This window comes from Ursus arctos, unplaced genomic scaffold (genome assembly GCF_023065955.2).
Source record: "Ursus arctos isolate Adak ecotype North America unplaced genomic scaffold, UrsArc2.0 scaffold_14, whole genome shotgun sequence".
NCBI classification, from domain to species: domain Eukaryota; kingdom Metazoa; phylum Chordata; class Mammalia; order Carnivora; family Ursidae; genus Ursus; species Ursus arctos.
Genome location: NW_026622808.1, coordinates 36,317,940 through 36,343,777, shown reverse-complemented (window position 1 = coordinate 36,343,777; position 25,838 = coordinate 36,317,940). Strand labels below are relative to the sequence as shown.

General features: G+C 51.9%; 1 protein-coding gene across 2 annotated transcripts in view; it reads right to left on the bottom strand.

Annotated features, from left to right (window-relative positions):
* CACNA1D (calcium voltage-gated channel subunit alpha1 D) overlaps positions 1-25,838 on the bottom strand; it is a 291,334-nt gene that overhangs the window by 11,103 nt on the left and 254,393 nt on the right. For both annotated transcript variants that reach the window (XM_057311797.1, XM_057311796.1), the window contains 8 exons: positions 24,577-24,668; positions 22,983-23,142; positions 22,296-22,423; positions 22,061-22,157; positions 19,697-19,799; positions 18,287-18,388; positions 13,135-13,265; positions 166-282 (listed from right to left, as the gene is read on the bottom strand). In XM_057311797.1, the coding sequence (XP_057167780.1) occupies positions 166-282; positions 13,135-13,265; positions 18,287-18,388; positions 19,697-19,799; positions 22,061-22,157; positions 22,296-22,423; positions 22,983-23,142; positions 24,577-24,668 (930 nt within the window). The remainder of the gene's footprint in view (positions 1-165; positions 283-13,134; positions 13,266-18,286; positions 18,389-19,696; positions 19,800-22,060; positions 22,158-22,295; positions 22,424-22,982; positions 23,143-24,576; positions 24,669-25,838) is intronic.

Below are 25,838 nucleotides of genomic sequence, written 5' to 3'. Positions count from 1 at the left end.
GGTGCCGAAGGTCTGCGGTGGAGAGAGCATGGTCCACGAGCCCCTCTAGGCCCGGGGGCTGGCGTGCATTCTCCAGGTTCTTTTGTGGACCACCAACTGCCCAAACTGAAGTCCTGCCCCGCTACTTCCAAGTGGCCAGTGTGTAGCTAGGCGTGGAATAATTACTTTGAATACATCTTCTTCTTCTTCTCGTTTTGTTTCCTCCGGCTCGTCATCTTGCAAATCACATGATATAGCACGCCGGATTTCTGGCCCAATGTCATGCAGTGTCCTTAATCCTGCCTAGATCAACAAAAATGGCAAAACGGATTAGACAACATGGGTGTGCTGGGCCCGGCCTGGGTCCTGGCTCTGCTCCTGCCTGATTCAGCTGTGGCAAGGGAAGGTTTCTCCAAAGGGCAAACCCAGGGAAGTGACTACTCGTGTGAATGTAACTGAAGGGTCCCTGAAGCTCCAGGGCTGAAGGGTGTGGTCGGGAATTCCAGACGGTCCTAGCCTGGGATGCTTGAGGCCTCCGACCTAGTCACCTCCTTCTCACATAACCCAACTTGCAGGGAACAGTGTCTGCCGTGGCCACGAGCACATGCCTAGAAGAATGGCCTGCAGAGTCCTCTCCCAGAGCCCCAGAGGGGGCCAGGAGCATAGCCCGGCCACTCTAGAGGGAGGGTGGCAAGGACTCACTGGCCGTGACCTACGTACAAGTGTGAGGGGGCGAACAGACCAAGCAGCCACCGGGGCCCCCGGTTCTGCAAAAAAGCCGTGGGAACGAGGGAGTGACAGCACACACTGCAATCACCAGCACATTCAGGAGCATGACGGAATGGGTCGACACGCACACAGACCCAGGCTGCTGTGCAGCGCCAGCCTCCGTGGCCATCCGTGGTGCCCTGGCCTGGAGCCCGGGGTCAGGCCAAGAACTTGCCAACGGTTGGATCATCCTCTTGAAGACCACAACACATTGAAAGGGGCTCACCAGCCTCTGGAGGCTGTGCGGGACCCACCAGGTGACCCCTCCTGGCCCCTCGCAGACACAGTCCTTTGCCTGAGGCCCTCACGGTTGGCCTTCCTTACACTGGGCCCCGGGTTCCACTGGAACAGGGCCTGGGAGAAGCCCTTCTGTTGTTCCCGGCTTTGTTAGGGAAACATCAGAGATGCTTATGCTATACACAGGGGAGGTGGAGTTGCTGGTTCTAAGAAAGTCCTGTTCTAACCATCAGTTTGAAGAAAAACAGCATGCTGACTTTAAAAGGGATAGAATAGCCACTTTATCCTTTTCCACAAAAAGACTGGCATCTGAAAGAGGCGTTTCCCCCCTGCCACCAGGCCTAAGCCCCTCCTGTCCTCGATCTGGGCAGGACCCCCTCATTTGCCAAGAGTCCTTCGGCAGCCACAGCGGAGACTGTCTAAACCCCAGCTGCACAGGGCTGCATCTGCAGCTTGCACTCTACATCACGGGGGTCTGCAGGGCACAGCTGGGCCTAGAGGGGGGGGCGTCAGGGGAGGCGGCCACTTCCCGGCCCTTCCTTCACAACTCCCAGCGGCGGGAGTAGGGAGGGGCGGGGAGGCTGGGGATGGTGGCCACAGGGCTGGCCCCCCTGGTATGTGAATGCTCACAACCGGTATTCCGCAGATGCCAGTGGTGGTGACGGTAATTTAGAAAGTAAAGTCCTATGGGAGCTTTCTAAGAGGCTCCTGTGAAAAAAGCCTCCTCCGTAGGAGACAATGCTTTAAAAATGGTATACCAGGCTTGGTCTGATTTGGTCCGTTCTTTGAATAGAGGAGTGGGGGAGGGGGTCTTTCCATTTCATGCACTGTGGGTGTGCAAGAGCTGCCTGGACTCAGAGCTCACAGGTTCCTGGCTAGGAATGCTACGGTCTTGTCGGGGAAAGACACACGTGTCCTGCCACCAAACCCAGAATAGTCTGTGGTACAGTCAGCGAGGCTGCCTCTTACTCCCCTGTCCCTCTGACCACAGGCACAAGCTGCACGCACACACGCATACACATACACACTCACGTAGGTGCACACACACATGCTTTCCCTCTCTCAGGATCCCCAAGTCTGGCACATCTGAGCCAGGGGAATCATCTGGCTTGGACGCGGACCCACTTGCCATTCTCTTGGCAACACCGAGAAGGCGACGCTAACGTCCAGTGGGGGAGAGCTCTTTCACACAGAGCTGCGGGCATGTGCAGGAAGGTCCAGCCCAGCAGTGTCGAACAGCCTGCAGCTCATTCGCTCAGTGTTTCCCAGAGCACAGTCCTCAAGGGAAGATTAGCTAAGCCAGGGTTTCATTGTCTGGTTTTGGATCACTGGGAGGAAAGGCTGGCCACAGATCTGAGGCTCCCAAATCAGAGACCAGGGTTGAGACACCTGCTGCCGTGTCTATAAGATAAACACAGGTGACAAAACACTAAGTCAACACCCCCAGGTAAATTATGTATCTGCACCCATGTCACAAGGCACCACGGGCTTGGAATACCCCTGAGTTTGGGGAAAAACCCAAAAAACCCCCAGATAATCCTATTCACTGTCATTCAACAATTTGGACTAGGTCTGATTAAAAGAAATAGAAAACTATTTATTTGGATAATTTTTAACATCATCCTCTGTTGGCGGGTTGACATTTCACTGAAATACACACATAACATAATTGCATAAGAAAAACAAAAACGGTCTCCAGCAGGTCTTCGATGGTACACAAGATCAGGGGAGTGCAGTGAACAGACACAGGACAGAGAGTTTGTTCGCAACATAGATCATGGAGAAAACTGAGAGGTGGCTCAAGAGGCCCCTTCTGAGGACAAATAATGACAACATATTTATTAAAGAGACATCAGAGGAGGAAAAAAAGCATCACTCTTCCTCAACACGAAAGCGGAGGTTTAGAAATCACGGTTATGTTTTGCTCGCTCCACACAGGAAGAAACACATCTTCTAAGAGTCAGGGATTGACTTGACTCTTTTGCATGGGATCTGGGGAAGGACGGGGGTCGGGGGCTGTCTGCTGGGGGTGGGAGTGGTGTTAGGGGTGAGGCGTCTGCAGGGGGGAGGGGTGGGGTGTCTGAGGGGAGTGGTACCAGGGATGGGGTGTCTGCCAGGTCTGGGAATGAGGGAAACAGAGGTCCCCACGCTTGAACTGAAATGAAGCTTAAACACAGCACCCTGAATTTATTACATATCACAGAACATGATAATGAAATTTTTCTAGCACACATATCAAGCTAAAAGGTAGCTTAGGCTGCTCCAAAATTTCCATAGGCACAAGTTCTGATCCCAGAAAACTATCTTAAACTCTTGAAAAAATTACTTTTTTCCACAGCCCTAAGAAAAAGAACATTTTTGCCTTGCAATAAACACTTTACAATCAGTAAAATGAGCTATTCTTTCATTTTTCATATCGGTGTCTACCTCTATCCGCAAAATACTACTTTAATTTGAAACGTGGTCATTAGCACTTAAAACCAACACAATTAAAGCTGTAGAAAGTCATTCCATTAACATCACAGTAGAATTATGGTTTTGAATAAACACAGAATTGCTAGAAAATAGAAACATTTTTAAGATGTCCAATCATATAAAATATTAAACAGAATCAAGCCTAGTTTCTGGTTGATTTTTAAATGCTAGACGGTATCATAAATATCTTTAAAAAAAAAAAAGAGAAATGTTGGCGCTTTGCCCGCAGACTGCCGCTTTAAATTTTAGACACCATTTAATTGGAATTTTATAGATATTAACTCTACAGAATGACTGAGTCACCAAAAAAGCCCCCAAAACAAAACAAAAACCAAGCTACAAAATCTCTCTAAGTATCTCTGAAGCAATAGCATAAAAATATGGTATTTTAACATCAAATAGGAACACTTGTTTACCTCCCTTTCTCTGGCCCACTCTCAGGGTACGTTTTTCCTACCTGGGTGCGCGACAGATCTCGCAGGGACGGCCTTCCTGAGCTAGCGCCCCCAGACGCACTGGGGAGCCGCCCGCTCAGCCGCACAGCAAGCCCCACCCAAGGCCAGAACCCCTCCCGCACCTACATTGTAACAGTGGAGATAAGAGATGTGAGTCTCCAGGCGGACCCGGCCAGGCCATTCATCTCCGGGTGCGAGTGCCCGGCTTTCAGACGCCAGCCAGCGAGCCCCCGTCTGGCGGAGCCTGTCCTCCATCACCGGCTTCGCTCAGCTCCTTAAGAGCAAGTTCTGGTGAACCCTTTTGCGGGATGCCGCCCTTCCCGAATCCGAGGGCACTGTTCCCGACTAGCTCCATCAGAAGAACGGACCGGAGGTTCAACTTAGAGAACCAACCGGCTCATCTACCAGCTGTCCCCCACCGCCTCCTCATGCACACGTGCATACGTATCACACACGGGCACACCCCTTCTTTTGTCCTCCTTTGCCTCCAGGGAAAATGTGACAGCGTGGCCTTTGTGTCCATTATGCACAGTTCTTGAGTCACGCGTCCAGGGGCAGAATCATGAGCACGGCATGCCGTGGGCCGCCCACAGGGAATCTGACACTCGCTGGAGAGTCAGCTGTAATGCCACCAACAGAAGTTCCTGCTGGGGCTGCGCCCTGCAGCACACATCAAGTTCCTACCACTTTGAAAGGTTAAGGAAGGTTTTCTTAAAATTCCTGAAAGGGATCTCTGACATTTCCCAGCGAACGATCTCGCAGAGCTCTCTGAGCAACCTCGATTCTTGGCTGAACTTTAACACCAGGATCCGAAATTCCTGCGCGTTCCCTGATAACAGAGCCTCAGTTTAAGCTCAGCAGATGCCTAAATCAGGAGCTCTGTTCTGCCAGCATCTCTGTTCCTGTCCTAACGATCTCACGTCCTTTAGCCCACTACATCCTGGGAGGCCAGGACTAACCCCATTTGGGCGAGTGGCCTGCCCTACCTAGCAAAGGCTCAGCTACGACTCAGGTCCCCAGGCCTGTGGTCCCCGTGAAGCCCTGCTGGCCTCATCCTGGCCACCACCAAGACAAAGTCGTTGAGTCTACGGGAAAGAGGGCGGGGCCAACTCTGAACTGTGTGCTCACTTAAGGACGGCGACCCCACCTGTGACCTCCGTCAAGGTTAACCTTCTTCCAACTAACTTAGCAGAGCTCTTGTATCACCAACGCCACATGGAAATGACCAGTGACCACACACCCTTGTCTTGGCTGGGCGGCTCTAAGGAGTGGTGATCTTTAAAAACACCGTCTCTCCCGCACTAATTCAGACAGGCATTCCTCCAGATTGGCACAGGCAAGGAGATGTGGGGTTCCACTCTCAGTTTGAACTCAGCGGACACAGGGAACAGGCAGTTCTGTGTCTGGGTGAGTGGGTTGGGACTGCCGTGGCACCGGGGAGGGACAGAAAAGTTCAGGGTGGGGGCAGTGCTCAATGCAGGAGGCTCCCTCACCAGGGAGATCATAAAAAGGCTCCAGCACCCTTTTCCTTTAGGGGAGATATGGGATCATTTCCCTAGAGTAGCAGTTCTCAAAGCATGGCCCGGAGACACCTCGGGCGGCCCATGAAGGGACTGTAATTTGCACAACCCTAATATCTTCTTTGCCTTATATACACATTCTCTCAGAGCACAGTGGGGCTCTTCAAAGGCTCCATGCCTGCGACGATGCCACCTCTCTGTTATCTTTGTACCTATATATTCTGTATTTTAAAAATTTCTCAGTTTTAATTTCTAATGCAAGTACTGATTTACAAAGGTCCTCAGTACTTTTTAAAAACATCAAAGAGACCCAGAAGATTGAGAACAGCTGAGAACTCAGCCCCAGACAGGCAGCACCAACCTCTCCTCGGGCACTGGCCCCTTCATCTCATCTAGGATTCCTGGGATTCTGCTGACCTTTCTCCACTTTTGGAAAGAAACTTCTGGCTTCTCTGAACTAACCTTTGGCACTCGTTAATGAGTTGCCTTCACCATGGCTGAGAATGACATACCCTCCATTACCTCAAATAGCCACCTCTCTTAGGTCTGAGGTATGCCACGGAGAATGAACTCACGCAGGCACCTACCCGACCCTGGGACTGTTAGGTGTTAGCAAGCTCCCTCCCGTGGAAAACTGACACATTAGGGCTAATGAAGGGCGTTAGGCTGGTATTATTCAGTAACACACCACAATAATTAAGACCTTCTGCTACTATGTAATATAACCTGTCTTAACTTCTTTTCAGTAAGTCTATCGTCTCGAAGACTTTTGAAAATAATCATTATTATTGTCAGAGGGAAAAGATCTCCTGCCTTTCAGAAACAGTAGAGAATCCAACGATCCTGTGAATTTATGGTTGGGTCATATCACAGTGTAATTACGACGTGTCCAACTTTACACCTGCTTCCCCACGATGGATACTGGCCTGCATCGTGGCTTCCATCCGGGAGTGTAAGAGTCTAGCACCATGGATTCTGGTGTTGGGTACCAAGTTTGCTGAGTCTGTGAAGATTCTCAGGTAATAAACTTGAGTTGTCTCTTACAACTTTCCTACACTCAAGGCTATACTCTTCTGGCAAGGTTTTAGGACAAAGGACAGAGCTCTCTGCGGTCTGACTGTACGCCAAGTTTCAGGGAAGCTTTGTTTCCCTTTTGAGTTGAAGTCAGAGGCAGACCTCATGACTTCTGGGTGTTTCCATAAACTGCCTTTGGCTAGCAGCCATAACTAGCACCATCACTCAGCAACACAGCCAGGCCTCTGTGGGGCCAGAGCCTCTCGTTTCACTGAAACCAATCCCTAATCCCATCCAGAAAGTTCGCTGTTCTCCAGTTTTTCCTTATTTGGAAGGACTGCAGAAAAGCATATGCATACACCTGCCATGCCCACCACCTGGGGCTGTTCTGCCGAGACTTTACCCTGTGGAGACTCCATCTGGAAGTCAGCTGGTCACCCTGGCCCTCCGAGACAGGGGCAAGCACATATTGCCCTTCATTGTTTAATAAACTTGACAGAAACAGAGGGACCACTCATCCGACGGTGAATTAGATCCACACCTGTGTCCATGGGGCTCGCCAGCCTCTTTTCAGGGATGATACACCAAATTCATAATAAGAGGTACATCCCAGGCGCTAGCCGATCGGGGCAGAGCGGGCCTTCAGACCAGGGCAGGATCCTAGAGGCCCTGCTACGCCAGGCAGCTTAGTTGTTGGATCACAGAGGGATCTGGGGAGGGACTGGATGTTGGCAGCTGTGAAGTAGCACATACAGAGGCTTCAACATCTTCACAAGAGTGCGGCCACACCAGAGTGTGCTGGCCAGCTTTCAACCCCACCCCGTACCACTGCCCCGGTGCTGTGTGAAGTCAGACCTGCTCTTGGACCCCATGGACTCTGCTGTGAGAATCCATAAAACCACCACGAGCTCCCAGACTTACAGCAGTCTACACACTGGGAGCAGAATCAGGGGCCGGGCCTGTTTCCATAAGTGAGGCCAGCGAATCCACTTCAGTGCACACAGGCCAGATCACTGGTAACGGGAGCCCCGGAGGCCAGAGGGCAAAGGTCACAGTAGACACGCCATCACTGGAAGAGACCTCAGGGCAGGGAGGGGTCCCGCCAGCTGTCCCCGGATGGGCCTGCAGGACTTCCGCTAATGCTGCTTTTCCCGAGGGTGGCTACCACTTTCCTACTTGGCCTGCCCTTGAACGAGTCTGACCAGGAACAGGGCTTCTCCACATTCTGCTGGCTGTCTCCTCTGCATTCTGCATACCCCCTCACACACACACGCGTGCACACGCGCGCACACACACACAGACAAAGCCTCCAGTCTGCACCGGCGAAGGCAGGCAAAAGGGGCTTATAAGCACTTCTTTTCTCTCAACACTTCAGAAACTTCAAGTCTTTACACTACAGTTACTTCTGAATATTGATCTTAAAACTCTAGTCGGCTCCTCTGGGTATCCTGGGCTCAGCCCTGCATGCACAGACTCCTCAACCACTGCTTGTAATCGGCTGAGAACTGCAGACTCCCTCACCAAGCAACCCCTCGGACAAAAGTCTACAGTCTGTAAGATGTGAAAACACAACCCATAGAGGCACCTCTGTGTACACCTTCATACATTTCCCAGATCTCTTTAAAAGCGGTAAGATTCTCTCTCGGTGGGTAAGTACAGAACAGAACAGAGATCAAAGAAAAACAAGAATATCTTAAAGTTCCGGTAGTAAACAGGCATACGATATTATTATTGTTGTAGTCTTAATAATAAGCAATTATACGTTCAAAGTGCTTTACAATCACTTAGCTATTCCTCACAACAGCCCTGTGAGGTAGGTCGACATTATTACCCCCATTTTACAGATGGGGGAAACTGAGGCACAGAGAGGTTAAGTGTCTTGCCCAAGGTCACGCAGCAAGTGAACGCTGGAGCTGGGACTAGAACCCAGATTCCCTGACTCCCAGTGTCCTTGAAACTAGACCACACTGCTTCCAAAGAGGCATCCCCAGACTGGCTTTGAGCACGAATTAGAGACGGACAATGTTGGATGAGGTTTGGGTGTGGTGGCATTTCCCGAGGACACGTTAAGATGGAACCTGAGGTGTTACCTGGACTGGTTTTGGCATGCGGGTGTATGTGTTAGTTTAAATGGTGTGTCTGAGCTTCCTGGCCTGCCCACTTCCCACTGCGTTCTCGACTGGGTCACTGCAGAGAGTGGGGGCCGGAGGGTCAGTAGGTCATGGCGGACCGGCATAAAAAAGGAACTCTGTCAGCTCAGGGCCGAGGGGCCTGCCAGTCTTTGGGAGTTCGGGCAATCTAGGGATGCAGGACTTTGGCACGAAGCCAGCTGCCCACCTTAGGCAGGTCTGCTTCACCTTTTTATTCTGGTATTTTTACTGGCCAGCGTCAGGAAGTTGTGTTCATTTCATTTCTCTGTGGGGCGGCTGCCCTCCTCCTTTGCTCTCTCTCTCTCTCTCTTTCCCTTTCTCTGAGTCTCTGCTTGGAAGGGAAAACCGTTAAGCCTTTTGCACGTTCCCTTCCAGGACAAAGAGCCACCGGGAGCAGCGTCCGCGACAGGAGGCCACGGCTCTGCAGATGAGCCGCGGCCCTGCTTCGGCCTTCTGGAGGAGTGCTTTGCTTGGAAGGGGTCTCCCTGGGGCCTTGGGTTTGCTTTTTCCTGCATTTCTTCCGAAATGCTGTTTCAGTAGAAATTAGCCCACTTGAGACTTTTCCCTTTCAAGGCCTTAGCCACAAACGCCTTCCGACTAACGAGCTTGGTGCTGTAGCTCAGGCAGAAAATTCTAAAGCATCCGTTCAAGCATCTGAAACAAACGAATCAGCCAGTGAAATCTCATCTGTTAGCAACTGTTCTCTTCTTAGATTAGAAACGAAAAGAAAAAAGCCTTTTTTATAGCTTTAAATGGACTCAAGCTTTTAAAAAAAGAAAAACACCTTGCCATTTCTTCAACTAAGGTAACTAAATGACAGGTGTCTGCTACTCCACAGATTAAATGTCTCCTTCTGCACTGGGCCTCCCCAAGGGGGCCACATCAGAGCACATCAGGGACTTAGAGTTGCTGGATTCTTGTATACCACCCACCCTTCCCCTCGACCACCTACATCACCACCTGTTGGCTGGGGTGCCGGCTTTCACAGAAAACCTAACCACCGAACTCTGCACCAGCTGGAAATAATGGTTGCCTCCTTAAACCCAACCTCCAGACAGGTGAGCAAAAGACTATCCCTCTAAAGTCTTCCTGTCATTAAAGACAGGCAGGCTCCCATCCGGGATGACTGGGGGATAGAGTCTCCTCGGATTGCACCAGAGTATCTTTTGCGTAAAGGGAATCCTTGAACGTTGAAAGAAAAAGAAATGAACAAAACTTTTCCCATTTTGGGATCTTTTTTTTTTTCCCTTATCCATGAGACACTGGACTAATTCATGTCTGCGTCTTGCACAGAAGTCCTCATCCGGAAGGGGCACTGCTGTGTGATGGGAAGGGGACTGAGCATTTTCAAGACTGCAGAGCTGTGTTCCTTTACTGACTTGCTCTTGGCAGAAACGTGCAGGTCACTCGATGCAGCAGTGATGGAGGGAGAGCAAATGTGGAGTCAAACTGAAGTGGGTATGGCACACGGGGGGGTGGGGTGAGGAAAACAAAAGCAGCCTGATGCAGCTTCTCTCCGACCCTCTGCGGAAGGTCGGAGAGAAGGCTGGCTTTAATGAAGATGGATGGACAGATGGAAACTGCACACTCATTCGGACCACAGAGGCCAGAGGACACCGGGTGCCGAGCTCCTCCCGACACAAGGATCCCCTTCGTGTAGAAGGGGACACCGCAGTGGGTCTGAACACAGGGAGACCAGATGGAGCCCCAGGGCTGGAAACCCCAGGGCATCTGTGTGCCCTTGAGAACCATTCCATGGGGAGCAGAGAACGCGGGCTGGTTCTGACCCCGCTCAGACAGACTGCACTTTCCGCAGCACAAGCACGCACATGCCTACGTCGTACTTCTGCGCTCACACTCCACCTCCCACGAGCAAGCCGTCCGTCAGCCACGTGGCACCCCCGACGCGGGGAGAAGCACCTCATCCCACTTCTCGGCAGGCCGTGCCCACGTCTGGGAGCTTCCTTGCGCGTCTGTGCACTTGTCCTAGTGACACTCGAGTGCCACTGCCTTTCGACCCCGTGTCCCTAACTACTATGTCGTCACAGAATAGTTCCTCCCACAGAAAGGAAGCGCCTCCTCGTGCTTATTAAATGTAGAGTGAAAATCTACATTTAAAGGCACTTCTAGAACCGAGGAGGCCAAAAATGTAATTAGAATTATCCTTCAAGGAGACCAGAATTTTCTGTTTTTAATGTTTGCTTCGGAATCCAATATACTTTCAGAATTTATCTGTCAAGATTATGAATACAACTTAATCTTCTAGGCTGCGTACTCAACATAAATTATAGTCATAGCCTAAACTCCCAACAGAACCGGGTAAAGATGCACTGGTATCATTATCTAACAGGAAATGTTTGATTTCACCAAAGAAATGAAACTCTTTCTACAAACAATAAAATGAAAAGGTTTAGGAGAAAAACATTATTGTAACGCAATGTAATAGTCTTTTACCCCATGACTTACAAATGCAGCGTTAGCACCATTTGAACCTGTAACTTAAAAGACTCAGGGAAGCCTTGAAATATGATAATTACATAGCCACGTGTTGTTTTTCAGGTTTTAAAATATCAAAACACTATATCCAGCCACTAGAGCAGGGAAGTCTTGGGGATTCCGGGAAGGGAGAATGCTACTCGTGTGGTCGTCATGCATGCCTTCCCCAGAAAACAGAAGGATCTCATAACACAGAGCTAACTTCGTTACTGGAAATTATGACATAGCCATGCATGAAAGAGTATGTTCCCCCTCAAGAAAAGTCATCAAGTTCTACCAGCCCCGCCACCTAGAATCCAAGAACAGCACGCAACTCCCCGCAGGAGGAGGGGACCATGACACTCTGAAAACCAGCCAGTCTAGTCCTTCAGGCCCAGGGCCACTTCAGGGAAGCAGCTTCAGAAGTGCATTCATCACACCTTTTCCTTGCACCCAACGTGGCCACGCTGCCCTCAAGAGCCTACGGACCACAGGCCTGTTCAGATTTGCAAACACATCTTTTCGGTTTGCTTTCGTCTTTCTAAGGCTACTTGTGAACAGTGATCAGGAGGAGGGCTGTCCCTTTTGCAGACTGGAGGGGCTGGGGAAAGTTTTACTCACAAATGCCACGACCTGCGACAGCAACGGGCTACTGGACTGAGCCTGTGGTTCACTGAGCCACCTTTAGGACAGGTGATCAGAGAAATAAAGACCAGAATGGAATTCAGCTGGACTGACAATCCTTGCTTCCCCCAGCTCTGCAGCTGCCTGGGCAGAGCAGAGGTGTCCTCACGAAGGACACCTACTAACCCACCACCTGCATACGCGTCCACATGCCCTCACTCGTAACCATTCACATTCATATCCTCTTGCAGCAAGCTCACAGACAAGCCCTCCCTTCACTGCACCATCGCTTGGAACACAAAACAAGGCTGGGCATTTCTCTCCAGAAAAAAGTGAAGGACTATTCTACACTGCACCCTGCTAATACCCTACACGGCCCAATGTAAGACTCCTGATAACAGGGACATAAAAGTCATTTTAGAATTAACAAATGAACAGGGAAAAACTACCATATTCATGGTGGACTTCAGGCACTTGGGTAGCAGTGATTAGTTTGGACAGGTGTTTCTGCCCGCTTGCCAACCTCTATAGTTCCCTTTTGCCCATTCTTAACATCTGGTTCCCTCTTCACCCGGCTTTCTCTATTGCCAGCGCTCGCTAACAAATTCCCTTTCCTGGCCCCTCTTCCTGCCGGCTTCACAGTGACCCCCTTCCTCCACACGCCTGCTTCCCATGCCAGAGCTCTGGGCTTACCTAGGTTTCTACATCCTCGAATGCATGGACCCCGGCTGGAACCAGAGGTTCCTGTAAGCCGCACCCCCAGTCCAGGAGCCTGGGGCAGGTCAGGGCTGGCACAGGGGGAGGGACCAGAGGCTGGCCTGGGCACAGAGCAGCGTTTGCACAGCAAGCCTCACGGCCGTCAGGAAACACACACAGAGACAGACGCACTGTGACACACACGTGCGCGCGCGCACACACACTCATATGCACGCGCACGCACACGCACGCCAGGAGGTGATGGATGTTACTGAAATGGACCGAAAACCAACAAGCAGTGGGGTAAGAAACAAACAGAAACAAAACAAAGCACTTGCGTTCAGATGGAAAGCTGTTTCCTGGGCAGCTAGGGCCCGAGCCCGGGGCTGGGGGAGGTGGGTGCCTGCCTAAGGACGCGGTCTTTGGAGAAGCCGGGAGGAGACAGGGTATAAGGCCAGCGCTGGCCCCCCGGGGCCCACCAAGGCTGTGCCTCTGTCGCCGTCCTGGGAGCCCTGCCACCCGGGCCATGGCAGATGCGGGCACAACAGACAAAGCAAGGAGAGGGGGGCACTTACCTCGTAGCCCAGAAATGGCTAGTCCACATTTTGGGGGGTGTGCGGTATCTCAGTTTAAACAAAATCCTTGTGGCACTGCTCAACCATGAATAGCCAGCTCTCTAGTATTTCAAATAAGCTTGTAAAATGGTTAGTGAAAAGAGAAGAAAACAAAAGGACAATTCACCTGTAGGGCAATGGTGGTGTTCTTCGCAGGGTATTTTCCCACCAGGCCTTGTTCTTTCCGTTTCTTGAATTTCCTAAAGTAGTCCTGTATCAGGAAAGTGGCATAGAACTTCCCCACGGTTACCTCATCATCTAAACGGAGAGACCAGACAGAGCTCTCCCGAATCAGCACATTTGCACCAGGAGCCTCAACTTTCACTGGGGGGCGGGGCGGGGTGGGACAGCACCCAGGGCACTGAGCTCTGAGCTGAGGACACAGGACACTAAATCTAGCAAAAAGCAAGGTTTTGCAAAGCAGTTAAGGCTCAAAATTAGAGTCAGTCCCACGAACTGATACTCAAAATTGCAGAAAACGATATGTTTGTCATGAGCTTATTAGAGCAGCGTATTAGTAACACTATGGAGTGCTGTCTTGGTTATTTACTGAAAATAAAAATTACAAAACAAAAAAAGACTTCCTGGGTCCTATTTTCACCCCTGTGCATAGGGATTTGCATGTGTAATTACCGTGAACACCAAGGGCAATTAACCATCCAAATCCCAATGCTTTGAGATAAAGACAGAGACCTCAGAAAGTGACAGACAAGCTTGGAAGAGGAGGAAGGTTCAGGAAAGTGGCTGCAAACCCAGATTTTCATGTGCCCCCGTGCTTCTGTTCCAATAGCCTCCATATGCCATTTCTCTGTTTGTAATCCAGAACTTTTGGCACTGCAAGCGACAGCTCCAGCTAACCTCAAAGCTGAGCTTACTTCTGCTTTGCTCGGAATAACTCCGGCATGTACCCTTGGGGAACTGGAACTCTGCTGAGCGTTTTAAAGGTGATGCATGAGGCAGAATAGAGGCTCTGGCTGTCTCATGGTAAACCACAATGCGTTTGCCCAGGGGCCGCCACCAGTCCTGCTCTCCCTGGGGTGCTCACCCCCAGATCTGCAGTGGCCCCTGGGCAAGAAGCTTAGAACCCCAGGAGTTGTAAAGGCTGGGAGGAGGAAGGGCTGCCGGCCCTCGGGCTTTAGGACAGCTGAGCTTGTACCCAGGCTGCCCCAGCAAGAGTTGCATGCTGATCTGGGGCAAAGGACTGGGGCAAGGGGCTTATGTTCTCATCTATAAGTGGGGCTACACCTCTTAGAGGAGCTGTAAGCACGACCCTAGAGGAGGCCCGGAAGCACCCGGCCCTATGCCAGGGGGGTCCAGAGTGCCTGGGCTGGAGGGCCGTGAGCCAGCAGCCTGCCGACAATGGCATGCACTGAAATGGATGGTGGAACGTGATGGGTCGGGGGCCACTGGGACCCTCTGTATTCACTAATGCACCCTGGGTGGGGTTCAGTCAGTGCCCATGAGGCAACTGTACCCGTCTGGGTCCGCTGGGCTGTTGTACACACCTCTCCAACTTTCCCTGTCAGGAGCCACTCAGGGTTACTGAGTAAGAAGATGCCTTGGGGTGGCTGGGCTCAAGAAGGGCACTGCATTCCTCCCAAACCCCAGCCAAGAAGTCCTGAGGTGGTGCAGGGCCACCAAAGGGATGAAGGCTTTGGATAGCGTGTGAAACCCTGTCCTGCATCTGTCTCAGGCTGGTCCAAACGGCCTAATGACGCACTGCCCATGGGCAAGGAGGTGAGAGGTGGACAGACCATTCGCGTCTTGACACTTCACCCCTACTTTGCTCTCAAGCTGCTCCCAATTTTGCCCAGGGTACGTCTGGAACACCTGTTCCAGCGGCCTCTACTCTTGGGCATCCATGTTCCCAGAGGAACTCCACGTGGGTGTCATGGCCTCTTCAAAACGGCTCTGAGATGGTGCAGCTGCTTGCCCCCTTGGCAGGTGGAGCAGGGCTGAATGACCCGCCCTGACCAGTTGAGCTGCCGTGCAAGCCCAGGGCAGTAGGCTCTCGAGCATGGGCCCTCCCCCTCCTCTGCACTGCCCACCCAGAGACAGCTCAGCTCTGGCCATACGACCACCTACTTCTTTGGGGCTGCCTCCCCCAGAGTCCAAGTCTCTCTACTAAGCAGCATGCAGGAGGTGGGCTCACAGCTGATGACCCTGGGGACCCAAGGGGACTCTGCTTTCTGTGCCACAGCTATCCCCTACAGTCCAGGGTACTGAGTCTTCTCTGTGGGCTCCCAGAAAAACACACTGGGTTTACAAAAGGCCCACCTCATTCCACACTGGGATGCTTCCTGTAAATGCAGGTCTAACCCTTTTCTCCCTTCAGCCCAAATGGTGCTAGCCTGGAGGGGCCCAAGGGGCTCCTGTGGGAGGGTCTTGGCTCTCCCTGGCCCAGAACTGGGGGCAGGAGGGGGCTCAGTGCAGAGGGCTGACTGTGGTTCTGCCCGAGTGGCTACTCCAGAGCAGAGGCAGGCCACCACTTGTTCTTCTCCACCGAGATGCTAAGCTAACTGAGGCTGGGCTGAGGACAAGCCCTCAAGAACGGGAAAAATCAAAGATAGAGCTGGTTAGAAAAGGGACAGGAGGAATGGATACAGTGAGGCTGTCCGGGCTCAGGCCTGGAGAGAAAGAGATGGGGTCAGCTTTTTGTGCTCTTCAGGGCAAAGGAGCCAAAGACCCAGGTCAAGGAGTGGAAGTCCAAAGGAACGACAGCTCCTGGGAGGATAGGGGACTCCTACAGAAAGGGGGAAGAGCCACGACGTGGCAGAGGACTGAAGAGTGGAGCAGAGGACATGAGCAAGATTTGGAGATGGGCAAGAGGACCACTGAGCACAGGTGATGGAGAGGACAGGCAGGCTGTGCCCGAGGTCACAGGCCCCTGCACTACTGACAGTGCAGAAGGACAGTTCCCCACTGCTCCTCCGGGGCTGGCGCCTAGGGTCACCTCCTTCTCAGAAGCTTGTGATGACCTGGGGGGCACCTCACACCACCCTTAGCTACAAAGCGGCCCAAGATGGGTCCCTACCCCGCTGTCACCAGGCCTGTGAGGGGCTCCCTGAGCGACCCCCATGGGCCGGTCCCAGGCGCCAGGAGCAGCCAGCCTGGTGGGGTCTGCCGCTCTGGCCAGGGTATGGCCTGGGGGATGCTGAGCCCCTCGGTCCCCGGGAGCTAGCCATCTGCTGGCCCAGAGGACGGACCAACTATTCCCATTTTCCAGGTGCACCATGGTGTGGGCAAGGCTGGGAACCACTGCTCTACTGGAAGAGAGAAGAAGAGACAGAGGACTGGCGGAATAAAGGCAGTAAAACCCTGCCCCGCACGCACAGAGTGTGTTTGCAGACGCCAGAGTCCCTACTTGCCGCAAACCTCTCCAGCACACTAGCGCTTGGGGTTGGCCTGCAGGAGCGCATTCTAGGGACATACGCAAACAGTGCAGAATGCCGCCTCCTAAGGTCTGCTGCCTTCTCCTCGGGGTTCACTGTGCCTCCTGCTGCCATTTTGGAATAGATGAACACCCGTCATCCAAGAAATACAGAGAGAAGGCCAGGCCCAGCTATCGGGCCAAGAAAGCGGAAGGATATCTGGCTTTCACTAGCAGTCTAGCAGAGTTAAATGCTGATCTGTTTTGAGGGCGTTCGCATGGTGAGCCAAACTCTGGACCTTTTTTTCTGGTCTAATTTAAAGAAAGAAAGCTTAACAGTAATACGACTATGCTCCCCAAGATGTCGGGGTAAGACTGGTTTGTAAAGAAGGTGGCCTGTCAGCAGACGGGTGCTGGGGTGGGGCGGGCGGGTCCCCGGGCAGGGCGGAGGGGGAAGGGAGGGGGGCAGGGTTTACCGGGACGCACGCAGCCGCTATTCTGAAGCATGCATCTGGATTCGAGAAACAGTGTAGGGGAATACGGCTGCCAAGAGATAACCCTGATTCCATGCCACCACCCTAAAACAGAATTGCTTCAGAATATTCTGAAAGACTGAGACTTGAAAGGAATGGAGGCTGCAGAAAAAGCTCAAGCACATTGTTACAACAATCTTACAAAGCAATTTCTCTAAGCCATGCGAGCACTGGGTGCGCAGCTGCAAGGAAAAGAACGAAACCAAAGAGTCGTTTTAAATGTGCAGTATCGGTTCTCCTGTGGAAGGGCCGGGGTGGTCCGGGTGGGAGCTGCGGGGTTTCTGTTCTCTGGTTTTGGGGGGGGGGGGTTGTGTGTGTGCGTGCTTTCCCTTTATTATTTCTTTGGGGCCGGCTCCGCCGGGCTTTGAGCAGGTGGCCACGCCAGCTAGGGGTGGCTCCCTCCAGCAACAAAAGCTCACACTGCTCTGGCTTCATGCTGGGGAGCAGAGCCGGCCACCATGCTGCTCTCTCTCTCTCTGCCTCCCAAGAGCCAGAGACTGTCACCTTCTCAGAGGGTGAGGCCTCGGCCACCATCCTGGCCCGGGGTCCCGGAGTCGGCTTCCAGCCCTGAGCCCGACCAACCTCGAAAGTTGCAGGAGCAGTGACGCTAGAAAAGTGTGGCGGTTACAAAACACACGGAAGGCTCACAGTGTGCCCGGGGCTAGGGGCGGCTAGAATACTGGGGTGGTGGCACGGAGTGAACGGATCCTGCACCTTTAAAACGTGAAAATAAAACAGTCACGAAACAACCACCTCAACGTCTAAGTCCGGTGTACTTAAACAAAGATGGAAAAACGGCATATATATTATATATATGTGCATCATATATATATATACATCTGAGAAAGTTTAGTCCGTTATTTTATGACAAATAACAAAAGGAAATAAGCATGCCTGTTAGTTGTGATTCTAAACTCCAGTTAAAGGGACATTTTCGGTAATTATGATGGTAAACTCAGTCTCGAGAAGAACGTTTCAAAAATACCATTTTCTGAAAGCTATGTTTCCTGAGACATTTTCAACAGGATGTTGAAGGATAAGTGGAAACTAATTTTAAGTATTTCATTTTGGTTGAAAAAAATGCAGGCTCTTTGTTTTGAGACAGTAAGCTTGTTCTCCCACGGACCACAAATCCCCTGCCCCAGCCATCTGGGTCTTGGGTCTCCTTCCCACTGAAGCCTCTCCTTTGTCTGAAACGGGCCTCCTGTTACCCCCCAAAATTACACCGAAAGGCTGCAGAGCCTTCTTCAGCTGTGGGCGGAATGCTCTAGCGGATAGGTAAAGCATTCTGCACGCCCGCTTTGGGCTTGCTGGAGATCCTCGCATTCAAGCCAACGCACTGGCCAAGAACCACTTAGGAAAGAGACCGCACTGACCACCGGCTGGAGGGACAACTTGGTCAAGCAGCTTCATGCTGGTTTTCTTCCAGATTTTCTTGATCACAGCTCGGAGTTCTTCATTAGCTTGTTCCAGGTTCCCTGAATTCAAAAAGCAAGAGGGGAAACGAGCCTTGCTTCTCTTAGCCAGCTCTCCTGTCTGTTCCCACCAGGGCTGCTTCCCTCCCAGCCTGGCCTGGAGCAGAGCCCTCAGGTAGGATGGCGCTCCCCTCCCCCCGGGCTCTCCAGGGGAGGGGTGGCAAATAGTGGGCGAGCCTTCCACAGGGCAGTCGCTCCACCGTGGGAACCGTTTTATTCTGGAATTCAAGGCCTATGCAGCCTGATCTCATCCTACCCTCCCACAGCCAAGACCCACCCCTTCCCACGGCCCCCAGCTAGAATGCCTTCTATCCCTCCACTGTCTGTTCCAAACCCTGCCTCCATTTCACCCAGATGGGACTCTCTCAATTCCTACCGCACGTACTCGTCAGCACCACAAAGCCTGGTCTTGTATTACTCGGGCTGACGCCTGTCTCCTCACCTAACCCAAGACCACCCTGCCTTCTGCCTCGCCCGGTGATGCTGGCCGCGGCCGGGGATGGGTGAGCACACTGCCAGGGGTCCTGGGAGCTTGGGGAGACTGGCTTTGTGCAGAGGTCCCCCCAGCGCCTGGGGGCCGCTAGCAGACAGCCTCTGCTGACTGCAGCTATGCCTTGCTGGCCCCTCTTCCGTCTCGTCACGGAGTGTGTCGAGAGTCGGCTCCTTCAGGGCCTCCGCTTTCCCACCTCCTGTCACTCCTCAACCTGCTGCAGCAATCCGCTTTCCGTCCCACTCTCACGTCATCACTGCGCCAACCCCAGCGGCCACGCTCCAGGGCTGACTGTGGCCATGAAGACCACTGCGGTTTGCTCTCCGCGGGGCAGATGCTGCTGCTAATAGGCCCCAAGTGCCAGCTCTGTGCTCGCCCGGCAGAGGGGCTCCCGCAGACATCCTCTCATCTCGGCCTCGGGACTCCTCCTGATGGAGGTGTGTTTATTCCTTTTCAACAGAGAAAGAAGCTGCAGCTCAGCACCGTGAAATCCTTCTCGGAAGGTCACACAGTAGAAAGGGACAGCTGGAGTGAACGCACCTGTGACGGTCCTGTCTCTGCCCTAACCCCCCTCCCTGCACCTAATTTCTCCTGCTCTGTAGCAAGCAGTGGCAGGAGTCGCCATAAAACTTTCTGGGACAAAGGGAAGCACAAACGCAGGCAGAAAGGGATGAGGGAGGCAGGGACAGCCAGAGGGCCTGGCACTCACCGCCCCCTTCCCCACATCCTCCCCTCCGACAAGAAAAGGCCCGGTGGGAGAACGCCAGGTGCGATAAGGCATCCTCCCCTCTTGCACCCCGTCCTGTCCCAGGGATGCTCACCTTCCGTCTTGATTTTAAGAGCTGTTCGAACCAAAGCAAACAGGGTTGCATTAAACATGACCGTCCCATCGCTGTTGAGAGGCATGTTCATGGCCACGAGTCTCTGCAAACATAAAGAAGTTTCTCAACAGAAGGCGAATGATGGATGATAGCCATGTTCCTTTTCGGTGTCGGTTCTCTGTTTATCCCTTGCCTCCTTCTAATCGACAGTTCAATTCCACCACTCCTTGGGGAGCCCCTAGCATCTGGGGGGACTCGGAGCTGACACAGATCAAGGCTTTAGTCGTGAAACGCACATGCTGGCATGCGGATGGTGTGCTTTGCTTGTTTTCAACCCCAACCATTTAAGACTTGACGAGTGCTCTTCTGTCCCTCCCCGCACCCTGGGGTCAGGCCTCCCTTCTGGGCACATCCTTAAAGCTGTCATGAGGGTGAGACGATACACAGGTATGACAAGCCAGCACACGGCCTGGGGCTTGGGTCCTCACTATTCCTAACACAGGGAGTGTCCTTTAGGGAACCCCTGCCCTGGGGGGACCACCTGGCAGTGTTTCCTACAAGTCCACACTGCTGCTCTGTCTGGTCTTCCAGAGCAGGAACCCCACCTCCTGCTTCTCTTCTCCCTCCTGGTCCCTTGAACACCAGCCCTGGGAGCTGAGGAGGGGGTGTGAGAGGGTGACCGCGTCTCTGGGCCCTCCCCTGCATATGCAGAGGCACACCCAGCTGGGATCAGGGGAGACTGTGGACGTGAAGATTTCAGGGGAAGCCTGGCATGGGATCAGAGCTAAGTAAGTGGTACTTGTAATTGTTAATGGTTCCAAATTTCTTATTTTGGGCTGGTAAGGTGTCCTAAGAGATTTTTAATGCTTTTTCTCTTCCCTATTAAGGGACTGGAATCTCGTGTTTGCATGACTCATCCCACCTAAATTTCTAGCCCTGTCTCCAAACCCAGCACAGGCAGCCAGGAGAGCCTGCATGTCCATTCGTTTTTCCTGGCAAGTCCCTGAATCAGCAAAACGGACCATGTGGTGCCTCAAAGATACCTAGATCCTTATATAAAAGGGTCTGGAAACATAAACGCAAAACGACAGCCGTGAGCTGGAACCCATCTTGTTCTTGGAAAGCAGAAAAGAAGTTGGTACTGAAAATTTATGAAAAAAAGTCAACTTCTGTGGCTTACTCTCTGTACCTTCATCCAGAGTCCAGGCTACAGAGAAGCAACGATGTGGGCAAAGACCCAAGGACCTGCCAATGGGGTTTTCTGGACTTTCAGGGCAGAGAACAATGAGTTTGTCTCCAAAGATTTCTTTGAAAGCCTGCAATACATTGTACACTCCACTCTGTTACGTTGGGTTCTGTCTAGAGCTGGCCCAGCAGTGCTGGGTAAAACCCCTGAACACAGAATCGCCTCGGACCCATGGGGAGAGGTGACCAGCTGTTGTGTGGCTGGCTGGATTTCTAGGGGCAGGTGCGGTAACCAAATCTTGCATGTCTCCTTCAGAAAGGGGAATTCTCTTCTGTTGCTACATTGACTCAAGGCGGTTCCCTAGGAGCTCTATGGAAGAAGAACAAATCTCAGCTGGGGCTCACAGAGAGCATGGTGGGGGGTGAAAACTACAGAGGTGGGGTGGGGTGGGAGATCTCGGCCCAACCCTGAGAGGCCACTGCTGATGTATGGCTCATGGGGACAGGCACTCTGGCGGCAGAGGGGTGCGTGACCACGTCCACGGTCACACGAGCTAGGAAATATCCAGGGCACCACGTCTTCTCCATCCTACTTCCTAAGCAGACCTTCCAGCCCTGCCCTCCTCTGTCCCCGCCCCTGAGTGACTCCCAACATCTCTCCGGTTGGTCTCCTGTTTACTCCCCCATCACCGAGGGGCAACTTTCCACCATGAAACTCTACTGATGCTTCTTTTGTGGGACTCAGCCTGGCACACAGGGCTCCTTGGAGCTGCGCTCAGCTTGTGCCCGCAGTCCTCTGCCACTTTCCCTTCGCTCCAGCCACACCGGTGACTCCCCATGTGCCAACACAATGATCATCCTTCAATCTCTGCATCTGAGCTGTGTTCCCTTTCTGCAATGCCCTCCCGCCTCTGTCCTTCTGGACCTGATGCAAATGTCACCTTCCCCTCCGCCCACCCAGTGACAAATGACACAACCCCCTTCCTATTCTTACTGTTGGCTGACAGGGTGTCCTAAGAGTCACAAATCTGATAGCTCCTCAGGACAGGAACCACACGTGATTCATCTCTGCGTCCCCCGTGCACCTGACGGAAGCTCGGCAGAATGTCACGGAGCGTGTGCTGAATGAAGTGGGGAGTCCCTGCAGAGAGGCCATCAGACACTCAAACAGAACCTTACCTTACAGGCTACTCTGTGTGGGCATAATTTCCCAAACCCCAGGGGAGGCTGGATGCGGCGGAGCAGAGTGACCACATCGAGGTGCTTGATCCTTCCTCTGCAGACGGAGAACAGCATGAGGGCCGGGGAAGCGCTGGCTGGCCTGAGCTTTCAGTCCACCCCACCTTCCACAACGATCACAGCCAACACTCCAGAAACAGCCCACACAAGTCACACGGGAGCCTTGTCAACTCACTTTGCCTCAGGGTCGTATTCCGACCATATTCTTTTGAATTCATCTAAATGGTGAGGCCCCAGAATAGACCAGTCCCGGGTCAGATAATCAAAGTTGTCCATGATGACAGCCACAAACAGGTTGATGATCTGAAAAGCAAATCAGAGCAAAGATGCTTCATCCGTAGTGGAATGGATAGGGTTAGACCCTAGTAAGGGCCTCCTAATTATAAGGGTCATGAAATATTTGGAACTCATTTCTCTGAGAGAGGCCATAGAAACTTTCTCTCTGGAGAATGTTGAAGAAAAAGGCAGGCTCCCAGCTTTCCAAAATGGTTTTGGTATAGTCCCAGGGGAGGCAGGGGGCTGTGTCATCTGGCCTTTTCGAGGCACACTGCAGTTTTATAATTTCATGGCCACCAAACTGCTCACACTTTTGAGTCACTGCTCTGCGATAAAGACACCAGCGGCCCTAAAATGCTGGGCTGGTGACTGTCCCAAGCCTGTTAGTGAGCCTCAAACCCTGCTCAGAATGAAGGTGCTAGTGACACACACCTGCTGAAGGAAAACCTCCCACCGCCAAAAGCAGCCTAGAGCGCTCATCAACACACAGTAGCCACAGCGATCCGAGGCGGCGACATCCGTGGTCTGAATCCCACACGCCACACAAGCATCGGTCAGTTGAGAAAGGGCTGTCGTGATCACCTACCAGAAACGCGCAGAGCATGTAGAAACTGATGAAATAAACAATGGCGAAGTTGCTCCCACACGTGTGCTCCTCCCCGGGGTTGTAGTCCGACTCGGGGTCGCAGAGCTTCCCCGGCAGGCAGGCCAGCATGATCTCCTGCCAGGCTTCGCCCGTGGCACACCTTGTTTAGATGAAGAGAAAGGGCTTTTTCGTAGACGAAAGAGCAATCTGAAGCTTAGACCTCCACGACATTTTTAAGAATTTTTCTTTTTAAACAGAATTGTTAATTAGAGCAGAACCTAAGCGATTTGGGGGAAAAGCCAGTTCAAATTAGTGAAAATTCCTAAACTGAAATTCCTTATTTTCAAATGCTACTTCTCTGAGTGAGGCCCTGCTACAGCTCCCTTTAAAACAATCATATGATACAAGCACATTAATTCTTTCTGTATAAATGGATGTTGTTGTGTCTTCTCTTCTTTAAATGCTCATGTTACAATCTTAAAATAACTATTAATTTTTTTAATGACCTAACACCTGACAACTTGATGAGATCCCCACTCAATTTAGTTGAAAGCAAAGAACTGAAAACTACTGAACTGCAATGACTCTCTATTTAACCATGAGAACTGTCAGAAATTACCCGTATAATTTCGAGAAAGTTCTCTCACTTCAAGGCACCTTGTTTATAAAGCTAGTTAACTGGGGTTAAAAACAATCCTATAAAATCTGAAACTGTGCATCTTGGATGTTTCCCATTGGCTGTACAAAGGCCTTTCTGTTCTTTTTTTTTTTTTTTTTTCCACTGTCAACGTGTACTTTAATGGCCCAAGGTACATCCTAAAAGCCGAGAACTTCTTCATATTTCCCCAGAATGAAATCATAAATCACCCACTTTTAGATTTAGTCATCTACTTTCTGGGGCACCTTGGTAGACCAGCGGCTTACAACACCCGTTAAATGGAGATGACACCACCTGGCCCTTCATTGGCTCCAGTTAGGATAAGAGTCAGGTTAAATAGGTTTAAGCTCTTTAAGAAATATATACCTAGGAAATACTCATGTAATTTTTTTATTATAATAATATTTTAAAATTATATTATGTTAGTCACCATACAGTACATCCCCAGTTTTTGATGTAATGTTCCATGGTTCATTATTTGCATATAACACCCAGTGCTCCATGCAATACGTGCCCTCCTTAATACCCATCACCGGCCTATCCCATTCCCCCACCCCCTCCCCTCTGAAGCCCTCAGTTTGTTTCCCAGAGGCCTTTCTGTTCTTGCTAAATTTCCATGTTCCTGGGGGTGTTCAAGTGCATGCTCCCACGCAGAAGTGTGCATCCCACCATTTTCCTGGTGGCCTTAGTAGCCTTACTAGCTTCCAAAGGGTGACCCTTAAGCCGGCCACAGTCTGAATGACCATGGCAGTTTCCACAACCCAGCGAAAGCCCCCTGTGACTGAAATGCTAAGGTCTCCATTCAAGAATACAGAACAAATACAACAAGGCACATGATCAACCAGGAGGGGCCGCACTGCTGGCATACGGCAGGTGTCCTGGGGCACTCTGGAACCCAGAGCCAGAGAGAGATGTGCCCTCGTGGGACTCAGTCACCTGAAGAGCAGCAGCACCGCCTGGGGAAAGGTCTGGAAATTGTTGTTCCTGTTGATCTGGTTGTTATCTCTCATAGCAACCTTCCCAAACATCTAGGTGAAGAAATTATTAGGGAAATAAAGATTTTGTAAAACAAAATCTAACAGTAACAATACCTCCTCCCTTCCAAAACACTCTCCACAAAGCATATTCCACATGTGAATTTAGAACTAACACAAGCTTGATCAACACCCAGTAGGGCTTTCTCATAGCACTCGGCACTTCATTCACTCTGCAAACGTGGGAGGGGTCCGCGCTCACCGCTGGAGCGCGGTGCTCAAGTCAGGCGCGTCCTCACCTCAGGGAGTTCCTACCAGGCAACAAGACAGACCCCCAAGCTGAGAGCTGGCGCGATCCAGCCGGACAGGGCAGCGCCTAACGGATCTGCAGCCAGGGGCTGGGGTCAGAGAAGGCCTCTGGAGGAGTGACATTTGGGCCCAGAACTGAAGGCACAGTGGAAGCTAGTCAGGTGGGCAGGAGGGTGGGTTGTCTGGGCAGAGGAAGCACTGCCTGCAAAGGAGCAGAGGGGACACGGCCCAGGAGCTCCAGGAAATGAAAGGAACATGCGTGTGCGTAGACAAAAGATCAGGCTGCAGACAAGCGTGGGGGCCGGTGAGCCACAGAAAGGAGAGTGGCCTTTCTTGGGAGGGCAAGGGGAAGTTAGCTGTGGGTCGTGTAGAAGAGCAGGCCGTTTCAGAAGAGCCTGGAGAAGCCTCCTGAGCGAACTGGTGATGGTGTGTGCGGGGCAGCTTGCGGGTCTCCGAGACAGCTCTTGCTTTGTAGAACATCAGGTCATAAAAGGGGCACACAGCATCCCACGCTCAATTACAGGGGCTCAAGTAGGTTGACTCTTCGTTCACAACTCCCAAACAGATCCCTAGCGAACTGCAAATGTTTCTGTGCCTTCAGATAAGTAAGCGCAGCCCCCTCTCTGCCTCTGGACTCACCCCACCTCTCTGACACTCACATTCCCCCTTATCTGAAAGACAGCATCCAAAACAGCAGAGCATGTAGCAGAGAGACCCCCATGAGGTCCAGCAGGCTGCTCTCCACCTTCCTGTCCTCTTGGAGGCTGTGCCTACCCCATTAGGGCTCAGCAGTGAATGAAACCCCAACCCCTTTCCGCACCGCGGGAGAAGGGGGAAAGAATCCTGCAGCCCCTCAGCCATGGTCACAGAAGGGCCTGGCTTTGTGCTTCTTTTTTAAAAGGGTGCTGCCCCTGC